We start from the raw sequence: 22785 nt of genomic DNA on the forward strand, positions 1-22785 counted from the left end.
GCTTAGGTTTAGTGGGCGTGGTGGTGTTGGGTTGATGGTTGGACTCGATCTTAGAGGTCTTTTCGAACCTTGATGATTCTATGATTTATTATTTCCCTCTCTACATTCTCCTTTGTTTTAGTCCTATTTTATGCTAGAGAATACTGCTGACGTGCTTGATTACCAATACACATCTGTGTAAAACCATTTTTTTCTCTTAATCCTGCTCCTTCCACTGATTTTGGATACAAACACTCCCTCCTCCCATTACCTTCTGTTTGATTCTTCCTGTCTGATTCTTTTTCCTACAAAACATGCTGTTGACAATCCCCGAGCCCAAAATATATGCCACCATTAGAGGTGAATGTCTTCTTTTTTTCCCACAAGTCTCCTCTGTCAGAAACCCTTCACAACCAAATTTCTTGTTTAAGCCTGTAACTTTTTTATTTTAGATGAACTGTATTAGCATTCCTCAAAACATGTTGCATGCCACCCTACAATATCTTTCTGGCTTCTGTTACCAGCACTGTGCAACACCATTATGTACCGTGTGAAACACAAATCCTATTATATTTAGAAAATATGGCCGGTCTTTGTTACTGGAGCATGTACAACATCTATTAAAGGGTTCCCAAACATTTTTTATTGTCTGGTTTAGAGCCAAATTCCAAATGTATGTACCATAGGGCTTTGAAATGATGAACGTGTAATCATGGGACCCAAAAAATGACACGTTATGGAGCAGACTGATCAAAGTCAGGAATTTAGAAGCTCACCATCCTTAAGGGATGCGGACCTCTAGTTCTTTGCAACTGAAATGCTTTGCTTGAGCTTGAAATGAAGTAAAGGAAGAGGTCTGTTATCATTTTAGTGTATAAAAATTTTTAATCCTCTGAAGGTAAAAAGGAGATAAATTTTACTTTCTGATGAACAGGCATAATATAAGTGAATGGGAACACCTATGTTAGTCTACTCAGCGGTGTGCATAAGAATTAAAAAAAGCCATAAAACCTTTAAACTCTTAAAATGTTGGGCTTTAAATCCAGTGAGTGAGATTAGAACGGTATGGAAGGTTAACGCAGTCTGTTTCTTTTGATGCCAAAATGATTACGCAACCAGCTCCAAGTTGTTAACTGCTCTTTTTTCAATCCCTTATGCTGACCCCAATTCAAACTGACTTTTGACTTTAATTTAACTGAATTTCAAAAGCATTGTATCTTGCAGTGCTGACTCTGAGTTATAAAATAGCATGTATATTATCAGGAAGCATGTTGCTTTCTGTGCTCCGTATAAAACAGAGGTAACTTATTCATCATTAACATGAAAAACTACCTAAAATTCTAAACAGTCTGAGGACAAATTGTGCTTTTCCTCATCAGTCAGGTCAATAATATTATTCTAGACGTGTCCTGAAGGGTAGCAAAGATCAGAATCTGCACAAGATATAAAGACTAATTTTTATTCCTAAATAAAGACCTTAGGAAAGTAAATTCATAACATTTTAACAGTATGGAGCTGATGCCAGGTATTTGTAGTGAGATTTATCTTTAGGATGCTGTTTTGTGTTTCTTTGTTTTAATCTACAGAAAGATTTTTCAAGAATTCTAATAAGATGTTTGGAATTAGGTTAATTAGTATTATCCTAGTCTCGTGTATAATAAATACGCCAGTTGTGGTCTGCCCGGAAAGCCAGCAGTATGTTATGTACTGAGATAGCGTTGAAAGTATAATGTGGGCAGAAGTTCAGTAAAACCAAACGAAAGTTCCACAGTATTGTTTGGGAAGAGAAAAGTCAGATAGGATTATTAAGTAAGCTTTCTAAACAATAAGTGAAAGTGGAAAAAAATTTTCTGTAAGAGAATCTTTGCATATCAAAACCAGCCTATTTCCAGACAAGCTTTATCAAAGTTTCTACTGCATTCTTACGCAGGGATGTGCATTCCTATGTAGTTCTGCAGAGGTGATGCAGCTAGAAAACAATAAATACTCTTACAACAAATAGTAAAGAACAAAAGAGAAGGTAAAGCAAATTTGTTACTGGTGTTTGGCAACCAGAATCCAGATTATAGCTGGGGTGAAGGATCTGTGGAAATGGTCGTACTATGAAAGACAGAAAAAACAGTGCTGCTGTTGAACTTCTGTAGTTAACTGGATCCCGGAGAAATCGTAAATGAAAACTAGAACAGCTGATGTCTAGTATTACTGCTTTCTTATTTTCAACACATCTTTTGAAACCGTTTCCAATTTTGTAATTGAAAACTTTATTTAAATAGTCAAGCAAACTTTTAGGTTCTCAATCCTTGGTTAAAAAGAACTCACTCCTTTCATTTTTAAGTTTTTTCCTAAGATAAACAGTAATTTCTAAATCTGTCTTGGTTTAGCTTGAAGTCAGTTGAATAAACCTGTATCTACAAAAAGCTGATACATTTGATTATAAATTTAGTATGTTTTAATCTTGCTTTACATGTCTTCCATTAAACCATTGACTCAAGTTATGTAACGAGGGAATATCTCTGAATTTGATAGTACTATAGTTTTTAGTAGTTCTCCTTTTTATGGTATTAGAAATTAAAAAATAAAAATATTACATGGTTCGAACAGCATTCATCCTTTTCAGTTATTTTAAATTTTACATATATAATGGTTAAATATACAGAGGAAGTTCCTGCACATCCTGATCCATTTTCTCTTTTTGGAGTTGTCCTGGTTTCAGCTGGGATAGAGTTAATTTCCTTCCTAGCAGCTGGTACAGTGCTGTGTTTTGGATTTAGGATGAGAACAAAGTTGATAACTCACCGATGTTTTAGTTGTTGCTAGGTAATGCTTACACTAGCCAAGGACTTTTCAGCTCCCCACGCTCTACCGACTGAGAAGGCTGGAGGTGCACAAGAAGCTGGGAGGGGGCACAGCCAAACTGGCCAAAGGGACATTCCATACCATGTGACGTCATGCTCAGTACATAAACTGGGGAAAGCTGGCCGGGGGCGGGGCTGCTGCTCGGGGACTGGCTGGGCATCAGTCAGCAGGTGGTGAGCAATTGCATTGTGCATCACTTGCTTTGTATATTCATTATTATTATTATTATTTCAATTATTAAACTGTTCTTATCTCAACCCATGAGTTTTCTCACTTTTACTCTTCTGATTCTCTCCCCCATCCCGCCAGGGGGGAATGAGTGAGTTAAACCACGACAGGAGTAAATAAAGTATAGAGTGGAAATTTTTCGCAATTTAATTTTAAAAATGTATTTTCCTCTGTCTGTTTGCCTATTGTGAATGGAGTTGAAATGGAACATTCAATATGGATATAATATTCTAGCAAAGTTCATTTTTTATCTTAATAAAATTGGTATATTTACAGTCATCATTATTCTAAAGGAGTAGTTCAATCTGTAGCAGACAGGAGAATCACATAAAGCAAATGAAGATTTCAGGTAATATATGAAATCCTAACATTTTAATTTGGAAAGGCTACTTGGATCTTCTTGCCAGGTCCTCTCTTTTCACATTAAAAGGGGCAATGAGAAAAATGGGGCTTAGTAAGTGTTATGGTAAAAATGGAAGCATTATCATTTCCTAATCTAATTTTAAAAGTTGAAGCACATCTTTAAGTTATGCCCACAGTTTTATCTTTCTTTCCTTCTTCACCCATTTTATTAGTCAGTTATTTTCCAGTGAAATAATTCTGAAAATTCCTTTTGTAATCCAAATTCAGTATTAGGTCAGTGCTAGCTTTTGGGTTGGTATTTTTAAGCCTTAATAATACAGCTGTACTTTGACCTAGAAACCTATTTTGATTTGATAGTTGTAACAATTGTTTTTTTAACGTCTGTCTGCAATTTGTTTTACGTGCAAGTATTTACTTACAATTGAAATATTATTACATAAATAATATAAAGACTTAGAAGAAACATTTGAAAACATTTTACAGGGATCAGTGGAAAGTAGTTATTGGAGGAAGATATTGGATCAGTCTCTTCCTAGTAGAAGATGGTACAGGTTGTAGCTGTGTTGTGACTAGCAAAAGATCTTTCGCTGAGCTCTTGAGAAACAGTGCATTCAAAAAGACTCAGTTCCTATTTGCAAATCACAGTTCAAAGGCTTTCTCTCATATGTTGTCAAAGGGTTTTCATTCTCCGAGGAGTCAATGAAGTTGTTCCTAGTTAATTATTCAAAAGTAACCCCTTTGGGCTGTCCTTTTAATTGTTTTCCAGGTGCCATAAGCTACAGATTTCAGCAAGAAATAAATTTAGATACAGCACAGTAGGAAGTTTTAAAAGCCAGCAGCTTCTGCAAAGGATTGTCAAGAACAATCTGCAAGGAGACTAGTTTTGGCATATAGATTTTGAGCTGAAACGGTACAGGAAAGGAAGTGCTACTTGCCAGCTCTCACCACCATATGCTTTATTATAATGTAATGTACAAAGAATATGGAGACAGCAGCTGCTCTAGAGGGAGGTGGCCACTTGTTAGATTTTGAAACGTTTCTGAAATGTCTGTTCATTTTCTTTTCACTGGTATTTTTTCCTCTTGCTTATGTATTTGCATTCAAAAGATATTCACTAAAAGAAATCTATTTTTAGACCACAGTAAGAAGAAGAGAGTGTGATCTACTTTTTGTTGAAATAAAAATAATTTTAGAAGGACTCTAACATTTACTTTTATATATGGTGAAATGTGGGTAGATTTTTATTTTCTCAATATCCATTCACATCAGGTCATGATGAAATCATATGTATAAATTAACTATTGTCTAGGATTGTCTTTGATGGAAAGAAATTTATGTCTTTCATTGGTTTCCAGTGTGTGTTTGCTAGTGGCTTGATCACATTCACATTTAGATCTAAAATGGAAAGTGTGTGCGTAGAGAAACCAGCCTTTCCTAGCATCACTACCCAGGCAGTGAAGTTGATTACTCTGTTGCTTTGAGAAGCCAGAAGTTCTTAGCATGTTTCAGGAACTGTGTGACTGCAGTGTCATGAAAATGAACCTAATTTGTTTAAACAAAACTGGTTTTTAACGGGTATTTTTTTGACTCTTAACTGAGATTTTTATATCCACTGAATGTAACAATCCTTCCAGATACACATAACTACAAGCTCTTGGGTTTTAAATTAGGGATTCTTAAGTGAATCTGAGAATCCAGAGGGAAGTTACATCACAGTATAATGGGATTATAGCAGGGCAAGTTGTTATAGTATATCATAAAATTAATATATCATATTAGCATTTTTGCTGAGTGTCAACATTTTACATTGACACTGGAATAATGCTAAAATGTCATAGCAGCACAAATATGACCCATTTAACTTGGTAAAAATGATGCTTCATATAGAATAAAGATGTTACAATTCTTTTTGGAAGGATAAATCTCTTTGAGACAGAGATTTTTAGATTATTATGTATTGCTCATCATAGATGCATCTCTCTGAAAAAGAAATGACATTAATCTATCTGTCACCAGGTATATATTTTCCTGGTGATAGAAGGATGATTATTACGGAAAATCTATGTTTATTTGCTTACTTCAGTTCTAGACCAGTCTATTATTTTCGATCTGACCTTCATTTTTTAAACCAGCTGCAATTGGTGGTTATCTGGAATACTTACTTGGTAATGCTTACTTAAAGGTCCCCTTTTCCCTTTTTGTGGCCGTACTTGTTGCAAGAATTCAAATCTAAGTGGGATTACTGATTTGAAACTTTAATCATTCCCTACATTACCCCTCATCCCACTGAGGGGCAATTTAGGGAATTCCAGCTACTTAGGAATCCCATTTCTGAAGTAGGCTGGATTTTAAAGTCTATAGTGAAATAAAACATGGATTCTGAATATAGTCCTGCAGTCCTAATTCTGCAAAATGTGAGGCAAAAGTTTAAGTCACGTTGAAAATGATGACTTACAGTCGTATCTTGAGTCAAATCAAAACCTGTTTTCAATGCAAATTAAAGTTGTGAAAGGACTTTCCCTTCTTTTGGTTCCCGTAAGTGTAGTTTAGCCCTAGCTTAAGCAACACTTTTCTAATTCTACTGAGTACAAGAAAATGTAAGTTATCAACAGTCTGTAGTTCACACATGGGTCACTTTAAGTCCATCTGGAGTCTTGACAACACAGGAACTTTTTCTTTGGGGTGTATTACACCTGCAAGAAAGTTTGTAAATGAAACTGTTTGTTTATATTTTGAATGGGAAGGTAGCGCCTTCCTTGTCCCTAGAAGGACTGAGAATTGTCCCGAGTTGCAAAATGTTTAGCCTACTCCATTTTTTCTAATACATAAAGCATTTATTGTTTGAAGCAGCAGACTAAAGTATGGTAATTCTAGAAACAGGTACTTTTAGATGTAGAACTATTATTTTATAGATTGTTGGAATCACCTTTTTCACTGAGATTTACTGTTATGATTAGATGAAGATTTATTTTTACGTAAAAAATGCCTGGTAAAAAAAAAAAAAGATCTTTCTTTAACTCACCATTATAACCATGAAAGTCAGCAGAACAATATAATTCTAAGCAAGTGAGAAAAGGAAATACTCTGTGACAAATGAGAATTAATTATTTTTGAGCCTGAAGAAAGTTACTTCATTTTTAATGATGTATTGCCTAACCATCGATCGCAAGCTATCCACCTGCCAATGGCTAATTTAAAAGAAAAAATGCAAGAGACCGAATGTAACTATTTGTCTAGAGAAATTTTCCTCATTGTGCGAATAACTGCTTCAAGTCTGTTAAAGCTCTATGGATTTTTTGCTAGCTTTTAAAAATCGGAAGACACATGATTGCACAGTTAGAGTTTCAGATCTTAAACTGTACACTGTAACTTTGTTCAAAAGGCATTGTATACTGCTTATCATAAATGCAAGAGACCGAATGTAACTATTTGTCTAGAGAAATTTTCCTCATTGTGCGAATAACTGCTTCAAGTCTGTTAAAGCTCTATGGATTTTTTGCTAGCTTTTAAAAATCGGAAGACACATGATTGCACAGTTAGAGTTTCAGATCTTAAACTGTACACTGTAACTTTGTTCAAAAGGCATTGTATACTGCTTATCATTAGAAAAATTCATATCTAATTTTTTTTCTCTTCAGCCACCAGAAAAGGAGGGTGGCCTGCCTCGCCAGGTAGGCAATAAGACGGAGTGTGGCCTCTTGGGATTTGTCCTAGATTTGAAGCAGGATTATGAGCCTGTTCGGAACCTCATCCCCGAGGAGAAACTCTATAAAGTTTACACGTTCAACTCTGTCAGAAAGTCAATGAGTACTGTCATTAAAATGCCAGATGGTAGTTTCCGAATGTACAGCAAAGGAGCTTCTGAAATTGTTCTGAAGAAGTAAGTTCAATGGATTAGTTGCTGTGTTTTTCCAAAATGCAAAACATTCAGTCACTAGTAAGACATACGTGGGAATTTCGGTATTTGGAAGTTGCTGCTTACAGTAGAAATACGACACACTTTAGTAGTATAAGCTGTTACTGTTGTGTTTTTTTTTTAAGTACTCACTCTTGCAAAACTGTTTGGCTTATTTTTCTTATCATTGGCTAGCCAAAGAATTGGGTCTACATTTGGTAGTTTACGAATGGATTCTTTACGTTCAACACATTTGGAAAATGAGGATTTTTCAATTTCATTGTAAGTTTTCAGCTCATTAATTACATGGGTATTGAGGAAATAATGGATGAAGGGCTCTTGGTGTGTCTGTAATAAGTTACAAACAAATTCTCTGATATTTCAGTAGTGAATCTTCTTGTTTAATCTAGAAATTTACACTAGAAATTTAAAACTTGCCATCAAAAAAGTAAAGTGTTAAATGAAATGAGCTGATACAAGGAAATACTTTTCAGCAGTCATGCAAATACACAATCGACTTTTTTTTTTTTTCCCATAAATAAAAAAGATGTTCCAGGATCCTTAATGCAGCTGGTGAACCGCGTATCTTCAGACCACGTGACCGAGATGAAATGGTGAAGAAAGTGATTGAACCTATGGCCTGTGATGGACTGAGAACTATCTGTGTTGCTTTCCGAGACTTTAACAGCAGCCCAGAGCCTGACTGGGACAATGAAAATGACATATTATCTGACCTGACTTGCATTTGTGTTGTTGGCATTGAAGACCCAGTAAGGCCAGAGGTATATCAAATTCTTACGTTATAAAGCATTTCTTGGAGAACTGAACATAAATTGAACTACAGATTTCTTGCAGTTTTTATTTATTTTTTTTAATTAGCTCTGTCAAAGAAGATGGAAATGAGCTTTAGAAATAGACTTTACTTGATAAAAAGTCAAATAATTAACTTGATAAAAATCAACTATTAATCAACCGATACTTAAATAAAGCAAAATAGGGCTTTTTGAAGTATAGGATTGAGATGACTTAACCTTCTTTCAAGGAGTAGTACAGAGAAGGAGGGATCAGCAGAAGTTTTATTAGGCTACCAGATATTAAAGAATTTTCCTTTAAGTGATGTGGTAATATGCAACTCTGAAAGTAGAGAAAAGATGTGCAGTGATTGTAATTGCCATGATTGTAACTGCAATGTGCTCGCTTTCCACAGAAATTGCACGCAGTCTTGGAGGTTTGTGTTTTACACTAACAGTTGCCACTTTACCAATTGTCTTAAGATTGTAACTGGTGGCTACTCAGGAAAACTGTTTTTAATGTTGTATTTGGACAAGGAAAAGCTTTGCCGTGGAAAGGCTGCAGATTTCGTGGCTACTATAAGTAAATGGCTTGTAAAAATATGACTAAAATTTCAACTCAACTAAGCTGAGAAAATCAGTATTGGGTGTGCACACTGGAAGCATGTGCCTGCTACTACACTTGTAAATTATATTACTGTAGTAATACAAAGGGCGGATTAAGAGGCTTTTAAGAAACTTTGTTTCTGACCTGTGTATATGGTGCTTGATAATGAATGACAGTGGAGAATTAATTCATTTTTACAGTTTAGAAACAGTGACAGAAGGTAAGTCCCAAAGTTGAAAGTGCTGAGCATAAAATGCAGGCATTTTCGATATCTTTGTTTGGTGCTTTTCTCGCTGACTCAACCGTGAGTGTGTGGCCACAGCTGCTGTGTAGGCACAGCTGCAGCCGCGTGGTGTGATGTGAGAGCACCTGCCCCAGCACTCTCCTATTTTGCTCCAAGAAATCCACTCTTTGAATCTGCTGTTATTTCAGTAGGTGATTAATGACTGTGGTTTGCTTTGGAGTAAGGTCATTGAAAGATAACTCAAATTTCTCTTATACAAAAAGAGTGGGTTCTGATGCTGCAAAAAGTAAGTAGTTTGGTACCAATCTTTGTCCTTTTTATTCTTCTGTCTCATTTTACATTTTCGCTGTATCTTTTTTTAATCATGTCTAAATCTTTGTATTTGATCCACTGAGAATTGGTGGCAATGCTAGACATGTTAGGAAATTATTTTTTTTTACTAAACATCAAAAGAATAAATTAATCTGATTTATTTCCCCAAGTCCTTTATAAAGTAGGCTTTTACATACTTCTGACTACTGTAACTTTGGAAACTAGCATGATACAATTACAACTACAGGTACCAACTGCATAACTATGCTTTGCGTGATAATGGACTTTCTTGGGGTCTTTTTCAGTATCAAGACGGTTATGATACAAAGTAAATCTTGCTTAGGTGAAAACTGTATGATAAACTCCTTATGTCCGCAACAACCAGATAAACAGCATTCACTTTATCTATCATCAGATCCATCTGTCCCTACACCTGACATTGCAAGTCTTTAAAAATATTTAAAAATGTTCTTGAAATGTTCTGTCTGCAATGATCCCTTAATGCTCTAGCTCACATATATATGAACTCAGAAAGTTTTTAACTGTCAGCAACCACTGGAACTGTTGAATCAGCCCTCTTTCCCTCAAAATTGATTCATGATACGTGTTGTTAGAAAACAGCTTTAAGTCAGGTTCTGTGTGGTATGACAGACTGGGGGAATGGGTAGCAGTGGGATTTGCAGTTATTATTGAAAATAGCTGCAAACTATCCTTTCATGTGATTATTATGAGTGCGTTTTATAAGAGAACTGCTCTCATCTTGTAGGGAATAATTTCTTAGGAGCTTGAGGTAAAAATGAATAGTGTTGCTAAAAATAAGGAGGTCAAGTCTGACTTCTATGTAAAGGATCAAAGATGATGAAGGCAGGAAAACATTTTATTTCTAGATAATTATTTGAATAATGTATTGAATTTCTTGTAGTTTAACACCAGAACATGCAGTAACGCTTCTTCATTGCAAGACACACACAAAAATGTTTATCATTTCAGAATTTTACCAAATGTTGGACATATCTATAGTTGTTTTTTGGTTTTTTTCCCTCCTTGTCTCTTTTGACTGTTTTAAAGTGATAATAACATCATGAGAACATTTAAAACAATGTTTAAATTATTACTACTCCACACATTGGTAAAAAGCAGTAGCAGTACCTTAGGAAAAAGAAATGCACCAAAAAACTCCAAGCCAAAACAAAAACATAAATTTCAGAAAAACTGTCTGGGTATGAAATATCTGACCTAGTGGCAATATCGTAATACATGTATATTACAATGGTGAAATCACCGTTGTAGATGCAAATAGTCAGATGTTGAGCTGTTATATGGGACCTTACTATTTTGCCAGAATTAAGCCTACAGATTAAATAGAGTCACCACTGGAGTTTATGAATTTTCAAAGTGCTTTCTGTAGGGAAAAAAGAACGTAAAAAATTAGAAATATTACTACAACTGCTGTTTTATTAATATTCTCAGTTTTCATGGATATCAGAATTTATTCTGACAGAAATGATAGGTAGGTAATTCCAGTGAAACAATCCAATGTCACCATCCTGGCAGCCTTTAGTTTTCCTTAAATTACATTCCCATTTTTCCTGGGGAAGGCTCATTTTTTTCATTTTCCCTAAGATGGTTGTTGGAGTTACCACATGCAAAATGGTAGCCTCCTTGTTTCCACAGAGCTCCTGTGGCACATTGCTCATGTGCATTGTTGGAGTGTTCAAATATGTGAATAGCAGCAGCGTCAGTGGTGTCACACTAGCATGGTTTCAGAGATAAGAGTGCTGCATCTGTTCTGATGATACCGCTGGGAGCTTTCTTGCACTTGCATTTCCTTCCATACATTAAAAGAAACTATTTGGATGAATTATTCAACAATTATATCCAGCAACTGACCAGCTTTATCTGGAGCGTTACCACTGGACACCCATGACTTTTGTATAATTCCTAGGTTAATTCAGACGCTAGCTTATTCATTGTCAGCAGCTGTTTTTATCAAGCACTGAACTACCTGCTTGATATTTATCTTTTTTTGGTGTGTGTGGGTTATTTTTTTTCCTTTGATAAATATACAAGAAGAGAACAAATAGAATGATGTCTTGTTCCTATAGAGATTTCTTAGTTGATTTTGACAGTCTTTCTGGATTGATTTTAATGAGTCTGTACTGGCTTATACTGATTTGCCAATGTACGCCTACAATCTGTTATTTCTGGGAGATGAACGTTAATCACTTCCAAATGTCACCTATTTATTTGTCACCTGATGTTTGTACATATTCCTGCATGGGATAATTTATGCATGCATGCATGCATTAGAAGGTTTTCTTTGCAGAGAGAAAATAAACCAGAAAATTTTAAAATGTGTACTTAAGCTCTGCAAAACTGATGGAAAATATCTGCTTCCACTGCCCACTCAGTCTGCCAACACTTTCTTCCTTACAGCAATAAAAAAAGATGAACAATATTTTAACTGTAATTACTGTACACAGTATTAAATCAGATACCACCCACCAGCTGTCCAAAAAATGAGAGAAGAGGAAAATAGAATTATTCCTCTAGTTATATGTGAGTTTGAGATGTATTTGAAACTAGGTTGTCCTCCCATGACCTTGTTTAATAGGACTGGCACTTTATGTGAATAGACCTTTTTTTTCTGTTTGCACTGTAATTTATTTTTGTCCTTCATGGTTCATATACTGTGCTGGTTTTACAGATAGTCGTCTAAATCTGTCATATCCTATGCATGAGGGTCACCACAGTTAAAGTGGATACTAAGGGCATTCCAAATTGGCAAATGGGATATAGTCAGGATTATTAATGTGGACACTGGGTAAATCAGGAGTCATTTGCTTAAGTAATAGATTTAATCTGATTGTGTGTCCCCCATAGAAGTCTATTTCATAATGTTAAAAGGCTTCCGGTCCAAATAATGTTTCCAGGATAAAACTTGTGGGAAGAATATTCTCAGTTAGTAGAGATGAGGAAATGGGAAGATAAACCTCTGTCCCTTAATTTTTCTCTTGGTTCTGTAATCTGTATTGACAGAGAGTCATTCTGCAAACAGCTCATTCTGTGGATGCAGTCTGAGGGTGGAGTGATTTTCTTCATAGTCATGGGAAAATACTAGTCTGATCCTCAGTTAGGTGTTAGTTTAGTGAGGCATTTTGGAAAATAGAAGCTTCACAACTGCCTTTGATAAAGATGCAGAAACATGGTGTGAAATTGTATTCACTGATTATTCTAATCATTATCTACAATATGGTTTAAGGGTGTACAATTTCAGCCTGAGGTGCAGTCCGAGACACGTAGCCTTTCTGGCCCCGTGAAGTCATTAGAAGCCCAGCATTTGCCACACTGGGTCAGAGCAGTGGTTGTCAAGTAAAAGACAATGTCCTGCCTTCAGCAGTGTCACATACTTGCAGCTATAGAGGAAATTAAAATATCTAGAAATGCAGAAAATTAACAGTGTAATATTGTAGATGGTGGCTCCTTTTTTGTACTAATGGCTGAGATTAATCCACTCTAGTTGGCATCGAGTTCTACAATACACTTATATCTATGATAGAGGTTATGATCAGCAAGCTGCACTGAGCTGGCAGTGGAATACAGCGAGGCTTTGCTATTGTAGCCAGTAATATCCATTTTGATACCCTTTCTTAAATACTTTTTTTTGTTTTTTAAAATTTTTTGATAATTATTTTAAAATTAAAATTCTTTTCATAATCATATCCTTTGCTTATTAGTTTCTGTAGGAAATCAACAGTTCTATATACACAATTGCTGACATAATTCATCACAGTCAGACGATCCCATTACTTTACATAAGGATGTCATCTGAAGAAGCTCAGCTGACAATATAGCAGCAATTTGCACTCAGTGGTCAAGTATGTGTATTTGGGCAATTTTTTCAAATATGGTTTATGTATGCATTACATAGATTGAGAGTGCTATGCAGAGCAAGCATCTACGGCCAGGTCTTTGGTGCTATTTTACCTTGTGGGATAACCTTCAAATTGCCTGAAGGTTTACTTAGGATCACACCTAATATTCAGATGCTTATCTAAGTCATGCTCATCTTTTAGGAATCTTTTTCCTCTCAGACTGTCACTTGTCTACTTCAAGTACCTCTCCACTGCCCCACACGTAAGAACCAGTGCAACCTATAATTGCTTTATATCTGTCCTTTGCTCTCTTCTGTAGTAAGGCAGTTCAGTTTCTTGTAGCTCTGTGATGGGTTCCTGTCTTCATGAGGAGTCCTGAGATGCCCTTGGTCTCTTCTAGATAAAAATGAAATTTAGAGAAGTGGCGGTGTGCTGAAGGTATCTATCTAGGCTGTTCTTGAAGTGTTAAACACACTTCTTATTCTTCCATGTCAAATAATATTGTTATTTTTTTCTTGAAGAAATAATGTTTTCATAATAATGCAAAAGTCTGATAAGACTGCATTCATTGGTTAGAGTGATATTTATTAATAATTAATAAATTATCATTAACTAAGATATAGTTTAAGGGAATAGAATTTTTTCCCCATCTGAAATTGAGCTATAGATATATAGCATTTCTATAGGCACTGACTTCATATACCCAAGTAGCTGTATTAAAAGGGCTTTATTTATTTATTAGGAATCAATTTCCTAGCTCTTGCACATTTTAGTTACAAAAATTTTTTTTTTTTTTTTTTAAATAAGCTGTATATGATGCCAAGTCAGTATATAGCTTCTACATTAATCTCACGGACCCTGTTACACACTGAATTCTCTCTCACTGGTATGTATACTGTGAAAAGTTAGTCTCATGCAGAAAGGAGCATAAATAAAATCATGCTTCATTTTTACAGTTTTGAAATATGTAAATTATTCATGAAATTTTAAACTCGTACGTTTAGGAATTCCACCTGTTGATATGCATGAATTAAGTACTGAATTACAATAACTTTTTAGATAATCTTATTGAAAGGAAAGTTTGGATCCGAAGTTAGATAGTTTTCTGTACAAAATACATGTATTCTCAGTTCATATTTACATGTATGTTGAGTATGTTAGGTTCAGCATGCTGTACCTTGATGCTAAAGGTCAAAAAAGCTGCAGAGCACTCCTTTTTATTAAAGTCAGGAGAAGCTTTAGGCAGCTGATCTAAAAAACGGTTTGTGTGCTTCTTGATAGAAGATTTGTCTTGTCTGTGGTGTAACCTCAACTCCGTAATAGTCAGGTAGCTCTAATATGCCATAACATGTATGACTTCTCTTATTGCTTCATGAATTTCTTAGCCTCAAAATATTCTGATTGGAAGCACCTGACTTAAGTTTTATCTCTTATTTAGGGATTTTCTTTCCTGTTATATTGCTTTTGTAGGTCCCAGAAGCCATAAGAAAGTGCCAGCGAGCTGGAATTACAGTCCGCATGGTCACTGGAGACAACATCAACACAGCACGTGCCATTGCCATAAAATGTGGAATCATTCATCCGGGAGAAGACTTTCTCTGCCTTGAAGGGAAAGAGTTTAACAGAAGGATCCGAAATGAGAAGGGAGAGGTAATTCATACACTAAACCCATACATATTATGAATATGTTATTAAAAAATAGCGAGAACACTGAAATGTTGTTTCTCCTGCAGTGATGTGTACCTCATATCAGTAAAGACTACTTGGAGAGATTGCTGCTTCTTTCTACTGCTAGCCTTTTGCAATTCAAAATACCATTGAAAATGCAGTCTTTACTTTTCATGATGCAGAGCCACTATCAGTTTAGTGCTAGCCTAATTCAGCAGTTTTTAGAACCATAGCGCTAGTCTACAAGAAATCAAAACCAAGCAGATTAAAAGCAGGTTTGTTAGCAAAAAGGAGAAGGACCTCAACAGCAGTTTGCAGGTCTGTCTCATAAAAATGCAGTCTGTACTGAGAACCAGCTCCTCTTCTTTCTTTATTTTATACCACTTTATCTAATGTATTGCTATATCCACTGACTCTACTGATTTGCATAACTAATCTATTCTTCGGAAGAGTTTTAACTCCTCATAAAAGATGGAGCTAACACACAGGCTATTGAAGTCAGCTTTAAAAAAGTAAACTCTATGCTGTGTCTTTGAGTCCATCATTAATGAATGGGCGCAGTCATTTACTCCTTGTATTGATTGATGGAATCCTTTGTCCTTGTTGCTTTTGGTATACAGAGGAAATTCTGCCATTATTGGTTCCAAAATGAAGAACTTGGATTCAAATGTACAATAGAACGACACACTTTTACTTGTAAACATGTTTGATCAGCTTTGAGAAACTCCACTATCCTGTATCTAAGGTCATGATTCTGAGTGGAATTATCCATAAAGATGCTAAGAAAGACTGATTGGATACCGTGGCAAAATTTACCTATGTTAGCCAACAGCTGAGCTTTCGTAGTAGAAAACCACCTTTTTTGACCTTGCCTTCATTTGCAGCATTGATGGCTCTTGTAATTTTTCTGTGCTTTTGGAGAAAAGTTGCAGATCTGAGTAGTGAAGTGAATCATCTGACACGTGGACGCAAATACATTTTGCATTTTGCTAATCGCAGGCTAACAGTTTTACTGGTTTTGGGTTTGGTTTTTTTTGTGTTCCCCCCTCCTCCAGATTGAGCAAGAGCGGATTGACAAAATCTGGCCAAAGCTTCGAGTGCTTGCTCGCTCATCTCCCACGGACAAACACACTTTGGTAAAAGGTACGTGCAGATTACCTTCGCGCGTGTGTGTAATTAATGCCAAAGTTATTGAATTATGTTCGGCACATCATCTGCCTTGTAAAAATTTTACTATTACAAATATATCTGAGTTGTTACCTTTAATTGCACATCTATACATAATGCAAGGAAGTTTTCTCAGTAACCAAGTCTCTTGTGTTTGCGTTCTACCTGAGCCTTCAAATGGAAAATAACAGGAAACTGGTTGGCAGGAATAACAGACGTACCAGTAAGATGTCTGGCAAGTAGATGTAGACAATCTCATATTTGCCTTGTGACTTTTAATTGGACTAGAATGAGGCTCTAGCTGGGAAGGGAAAACTTGTGTTTGCTGGTCAGAAAGAAAATATTGTTGAGAAATAGGTTGTTCTTCATATAAACAAGAGTGGGCACAGATTTTGTAATTTTTCCCTATACCTCTTTATGAAGAAAACAAGAACAAGCTCATTTAGAGTAAATCAAGTCACTCAAGTGCATCTGTTGTCCCACAATTATTTTTAAAGAGTATTCCAAGATAAAAAACTTTTCATGTTACAATAGCAGTTATTGGAGATCATGTAACTAGAAGCTGCCCTCTTTAGCATTACATGAATGGAGATATGTATTTTAAGCCAATTCAGTTTTCCTATAGGCTCACTAATTGTATGATTTACATTGACTTCCTTTAGATTTCTGACTGTATTTTTAGTCTGTTTTTGTCCTATAAAAACTGCACCATACAAATTATATTCTCTTACCATACTGTCTGCAGATGGAATGCTCTATAAAAGAGGGATTTGTTTGCACTTTTCTTTATAAAGCCTTTTTCATATCTGTAACTCACGCTTCTTGATGACTTGAAATCTTATTCTGTTGACTTTGAAGCTCACACTTAAAAGACAGCTGATGAAATCAGAAAATTTCTGATCAGGAATAACATAATTTCTGGCCATGATAAGATGGGGGGCCGGTGCAGGCGGAGGCCCTGTTGGCGGATGGCTGTGTTTGCTGGCTTCCTGATGAAGAAAGAACTGGATTATTTTGCTAAGGCCCTAGAAAGTCTGGAGAGACTCTTAGCAATTCTTGGAGGAGCTAACGTTCAGGATAAGATCCAGCTGATCAGTTACATGTTTTCAGCTGGTTGGCTACTTAAATAATAATTCACATTTAGGTAGGAAATTGTTTCTGGATCTGTCCTTTTGGTATGGCAAGGTTTTATTGATGTGACTCCATACATGACTGATTACAAAGGCTTTTGAGCAGTATGTAATTTTTTAAAATGCCTAAATGACTTTAGAGCAAAAGTTCCATTGTGAATTTGAAGATTGGATCAGTTGGGTCCTTTGGGATTGGGACCAGGGTATGTGAAGAGCTCTGGAAGCATGGATCATTCAGGAGAACTAAGATACCTTGTAAGCCCTGGCATGGTGCACGAGATGGGGCCGCTGGAGACATACTGCTGTTACTCACCCTCTCCAGCCTCTGTTTAGACCAAAGGTCTCTGAAGTGGGGTGCGCACACGTCAGGGACAATCCACTGGGATGCAGGAGGAAAAAATTTTTTACCATTATTAAATAGAAGAATATTTTTAAAATACTGTTTATTTCATCTCTATCTCATCCTTTTCTAATGTATGTTTTATAATGTACATAATAAAGCAGTACATACATATAATTTATAAATAATACACATATTTTGGGGGTGTGTGCTCAAAAAGATTTTACCTATAGGTTTTCATGATTGAAAAGGTTTGGAGACTGTTGGTTTGGACAATGTAACTATTAGCTCCATAGGTCAGTATTAAAACAGCACAAAGTTAGCTGAAGTCTCCTTACTTTCCCTAGTGCATATAAAATACTGTCTTCTAGCTCTTAGAGGACATGACTTGTACAGCCTAATAGTTTATTTGCTTCAGAAACACACAACAATTTGTGTTTCATTAAGTGGACTAAATAAGTCCCTCGGGAGTACTCATTTGAATCAATCAGGTTTTTCCCTTAAGAGAAAAATGAAAGCTTTGCCAGAGAAAATGAAATCAGTAAAGTGCTGAAGAAAAATAAGCAACAAATTATTGATGTTTTATAGCGTATGCACTTTGACAATCCAAAAGATATTTACTACTACTGAGTGCCTTATGCAACTAATACAATTAATGTTTTAAAGATGTGACAAGGTCAAATGATAGAGCAATTAAGTATCTAACAAAGTTCAAGAACAAGTCTATGGAAAATCATGATGGATTTTTTTGGCTGGTAATACTCCTAGGGCCATTAAAAGTTACAAGAAACTATTTAAATGTTCACTAGTTTTGGGCCTCTTGTTAAAATGTTATGTTTTTCTCAGACACTTGAGGGATCAAGAGGATTTTCTCTTCTTTGATGTATTCTATCTGCTCTAGGGTAAAAACACACATCACAAAATAAACTTCTTTTATATTTAATTTTTAATGACATACAGCTGCTGGAAAGAATATTTTTTCTCCTTAACATAGCACAATCCCACCCAGCAAAAGGATCATTTTTATTTTGCATTTTTGTTTTTACTACTGCTAAGGGACTAGAGAAAGGCATGGTTCAGCATTTCAGGCTGGGCAGACAGTTTCTCTCAAATATTTATGGCTTTGAAGTAGAGGTAGATTGAAAAAAAAAAAAGTCAAAATGGTTTATCATCATGAACTGTTTCAATGAAACAAAAATGTTAGATATCTCAATCCAACTGAAATACAATTTCTTACGGATTTTATGACATCCATGGGTATTATTTCATATTTTTTACCCTATTTCAAATTATAACAAGTAAAAATGCATATCATATATACTCATGTGTCCTTATAATACTATTGCTGAAATACTTCAATATTGTCATATTGTTTTTTAAAATACTATGGGAAGCAACTGTTTAGTACTGATGGGAAATATCATCTTCTTATCAGAAGGTATAGAGAAGATCAAATAAACATTCAGTTTACCAGTTAAAGAAAAGCTGTGCTTTCCAATATGTTTATATTAGGCTGGAATTATTTTTCTGTGATATTGAAAACAACTATTCTGTTCTCATGTAAGGCTGATTTATTAACAAGCAGAAAGGGAACTTTAGAGAACAAAAAGTTTTTTAATAATTACCCTTAATTACTGAAATATTTCAAATATTATTGCATGGGATGGTATTATATTCATGACCTCATTAATGTGGACATGCCGTGAGACTAGGTAGAATAATAAAAATATAGAAAAGTGTATTAATTGAAATTCTGAAATTAAATATCGGCATGTTGCAAATGGCAAGTGGTTTTGATTTCCATTTGAGAGGAAACTTTAATATTTCTTTTTATTCCAATTCATATGAAGAAATTTTCAGAAAGTTGTCCTGTTCCACAGTGTAAAAGGTCAGCTTCAACCAACTCTTCCCTGAAGCGAAGAACATAAAAATAGTTTAAAGGAAGCAGGAGGTATACTGCATTTTAATCTAGAGTTTTATACTCTGTAAATACCATTTAGGTCTCTGTAGTCTGTGTTAAGTGTAACTTTATGGGAGGCACTGATGTCTTCAAGGTTCCCCTTTAGTGTTTCAGTCTTATAATATAAAGCACATTGGTGGTGCATGCTTACTACAGAAATCCATGCGTTTTAGCCGTGTTCTTCTCTGTCATTCTGATATCAACTTTGTGGAGCACTATTCACTTAACAATTACCAATGCTGTCTGTAATGTTATATATAACACTTTTACATTAACCTTTAAAGTTCTATTCCTGCACATACTTAAGCATGTAACTAAAGTGAATTTAAATTTTCTCTTTCAGACAGACTTTCTAAATTCTTGTTAAATTAGCAGGGAGCTTTGAAAAGTTCAGGAGTATTAAAAACTAATCTGAACAGAACATGCCTATGAAAATATATTACTGCATCTGTCTATGTTTAGCTTGTCAAAGAAATATAAATATGTGTAAGCATATGGGATGATCAACTTTCCTGCGTCAGTAACACCTGAGTTGGTGTGCATCTTTGAAATGCTCTACTCTAGCTAAGTTTTTCCTGTCTGCCTTTTTTGAGTTAATCAGTTGAGACAGAAAGAAATATCCAAACCGGGAATTTTTTCTCCCAGAACCAGCGGTTTCTTGCTGATGCGACTCTAAGGGTGACAATGCAAGTAAGAATTGTTTAAATAAAGCAGCATTTGTAAAAGGGAGAACCTGAGGCTATACTTGATGTTTTTAATCTGAGCTATGGGTACAGATAGCTCCTTATAGAAGAAGTGGAAGACACATTGTTGGTTAATATTCTTTATGTTATTATCCCGAATGGATTTGATTAAATGCTTGTTTAATGTTAGGTGGGAGGAAGGTGGGAGATACAGGATATATTTCACTTTCAGCTGTGTATGCAGTGCTGTACCTTTTATAGTAACCTTGTGCATATAGTGCCCCTCTTGATAGCTATACGTAGTTGCTTTAAATATGATCTTGTCCCTCATCAGAAACAAGCTGCTTGCTCTGAAAAACATCTGCACGTTTGCTCTGAAAAACGTCATGCAAGCTACATGACTCCTCCCCAAATTCCTGCAGCATCAGCGGAATCTGTGTGTGGAACGCACTGTAATGTTATGCTCTAGGTGTATTCCTGTGGCTGTTGAATAAAATTCTGTTTGACAGAGGAAAGTCACGGCCAAACAGCTTAAGATGAGGGAACAGACCACTGAAACAGCAAAGGCTGTTTTGGGAGGAAGCTTTGCTGAGTTCTAGGAATTCCCGGGCTATACCTTGCAGACCTGTTTTTATTAAAATACTGTATGTAAGCATTCAACTGGAGTAAAGCAGTTTATTTTGAAGAAATTTCCTGGCTGTTAGACATGACTAATTAATACAGAAGTTTCTTTATAGCTGTTTTGAATGAGTGGAAAGACCAGTGAATGTTAAAGAAATGGGCATTCTCTTTACTGGCAGTCTGTCAGGTCATGCCATTATTTAAATTTTTCACTGATCACTGAAGCAGTTGTTCTCCACAGCTCAGGATTGTAGAGGGAGAACCCTTCCTAGGCATCCCTCTTCTGTTTATTTAGTAATACCAAAGGCAAATCACCCCAACAAATTGAAAGCTCTAATTATAAGATCTTACCAGAATAATGTGCCATTTATCTGAGTTCATACTGCCAGTGGAAAGTGAATAGGGTTTTTTTCTGATTTTCATAAGACTGAAAAATACAGGACACCAACTGCTTCCATACTGCATTGCAATCTTCTGGGTGCCTGATAAGCCTGAACCTTGCCAAGAGGCAGCTATTGCTCTGTAATCTGCAATTTCCTATTTCTGGTTAGTTATCTGATATGTGAGTTATTTTTTTCCAGAGTAGAATTTAAGCTTTTCACACTGGGTAGGTTTTGATAATTGTTTTGAGAGGTTATGACTTTGTGCAAAATGTGTTAGCAAAAGGAATTTTGTCATTCCCCCCCCCCCAAGTTATTAATATCGAGAGGTGTTTCTTGTATCTACACAACAATCCTGTATTCTGGACTCATATTCAAATGGACTCTGACATGGAAATAAAAACGTGAGTGGTGAATGATCCCCATGCTATTAAAAAACAGGGCTGCTTCTGTAACCTTAGAAAAATTCTTTATTCTTTTCCTTACTTTCCCCATCGGCATAAGTGGAAAATACTTCCCTGCAGGCTAGTTGCGTGAAACTTGACTCACCGAGTGAAAAGTGCTTTCTTTTCTCAAATGACCTCAAAATGAAAGTAGAAATTATTTTATTATGTCTATTTATTAAAATGTTTGGCTCCAGAATTTAAAGAATTATTTTATATCTTCTTAATCATTGTTTGGCAGAATTGAACATGTCTGTTAAAATGCTAATTTGGCTCCAGCTAAATAAAATTAATTGATGGCATTTGTTACCTTCAGGTTAAACTGATTGCCAGAAGGTGTCCTGGTAAAGCAGATATTACAGTTCAGTCCCAGTTTAGGAGAGCTTTAAGCATGAACTTAAGTCTTTAGCAAATCGTTTCCATTGATGTTGAATCAGAGAGCTGATTTACTGTGACACGTAATTTTAAATAGTAGAAATCTTTCAAAAGACCATAATGAGCTGATCTCATTCCCTTTGAAGTCTGTGCAAGTTTTGTTGATGTTTTGATGGTGCAGGATCAGAACTTTCCATGTAAATTCTAGTAGTGATGTCTAGTAGTGTGTAGTAGTGACGACACTGCTTTCATCATTATTTTCCTTAGAAGTCAACTCTATTAATCTCTGTAAGACTTGTGTGGCATTACGTACTCTCTAGTACACAGACCCTGCTATTCTTTAAAAGGAAGTTTTATCTTTCTAATTATTTTATATATATGTATGTATATACACACATATACCTTTTTTGCAGGTATTATTGACAGCACACAGGTGGAACAGAGGCAGGTTGTAGCTGTGACTGGTGATGGAACCAACGATGGACCAGCACTTAAAAAAGCTGACGTTGGCTTTGCAATGGTATAATCTTGAGCATATTGATTGATATTTGTGTCATTATAAATTTGCTGTAAGCGGTTTTTCATTCATTAAGTGCTGAGAAAGGTGGATAGTTATTACTTGTCAGTGAAGCGGTATACTGGAGGGGGTGAGTTATGTTGCTTCAGAATCCTTTAATTTACTATGTTAGATTCACTGGTATTGCTTGATTTGGTACTTTTTCAGTATTTTGTCTAAGGTAATTATTGGCTATATGCAGAATCCTGTGCCAATACAGAAAAATGAACTCTGTGTTCTTCACAACAGTGGAATACTATTTTGCGTTGGTAAAATCCACCACTAAATGTAGAGATATCTTCCCAACGTACT

General features: G+C 35.6%; 1 protein-coding gene across 5 annotated transcripts in view; it reads left to right on the forward strand.

The window, feature by feature from the left end:
• Positions 1–22785, forward strand: part of ATP2B2 (ATPase plasma membrane Ca2+ transporting 2) — a 193882-nt gene that overhangs the window by 132314 nt on the left and 38783 nt on the right. For all 5 annotated transcript variants that reach the window (XM_009287043.2, XM_009287045.2, XM_009287047.2 and 2 more), the window contains 5 exons: positions 7065–7306; positions 7869–8103; positions 14621–14800; positions 15874–15961; positions 22331–22437. In XM_009287043.2, coding sequence (XP_009285318.1) covers positions 7065–7306; positions 7869–8103; positions 14621–14800; positions 15874–15961; positions 22331–22437 — 852 coding nt within the window. The remainder of the gene's footprint in view (positions 1–7064; positions 7307–7868; positions 8104–14620; positions 14801–15873; positions 15962–22330; positions 22438–22785) is intronic.

Source organism: Aptenodytes forsteri, unplaced genomic scaffold (genome assembly GCF_000699145.1).
Source record: "Aptenodytes forsteri isolate BGI_AS27 unplaced genomic scaffold, ASM69914v1 Scaffold105, whole genome shotgun sequence".
NCBI classification, from domain to species: Eukaryota; Metazoa; Chordata; class Aves; order Sphenisciformes; family Spheniscidae; genus Aptenodytes; species Aptenodytes forsteri.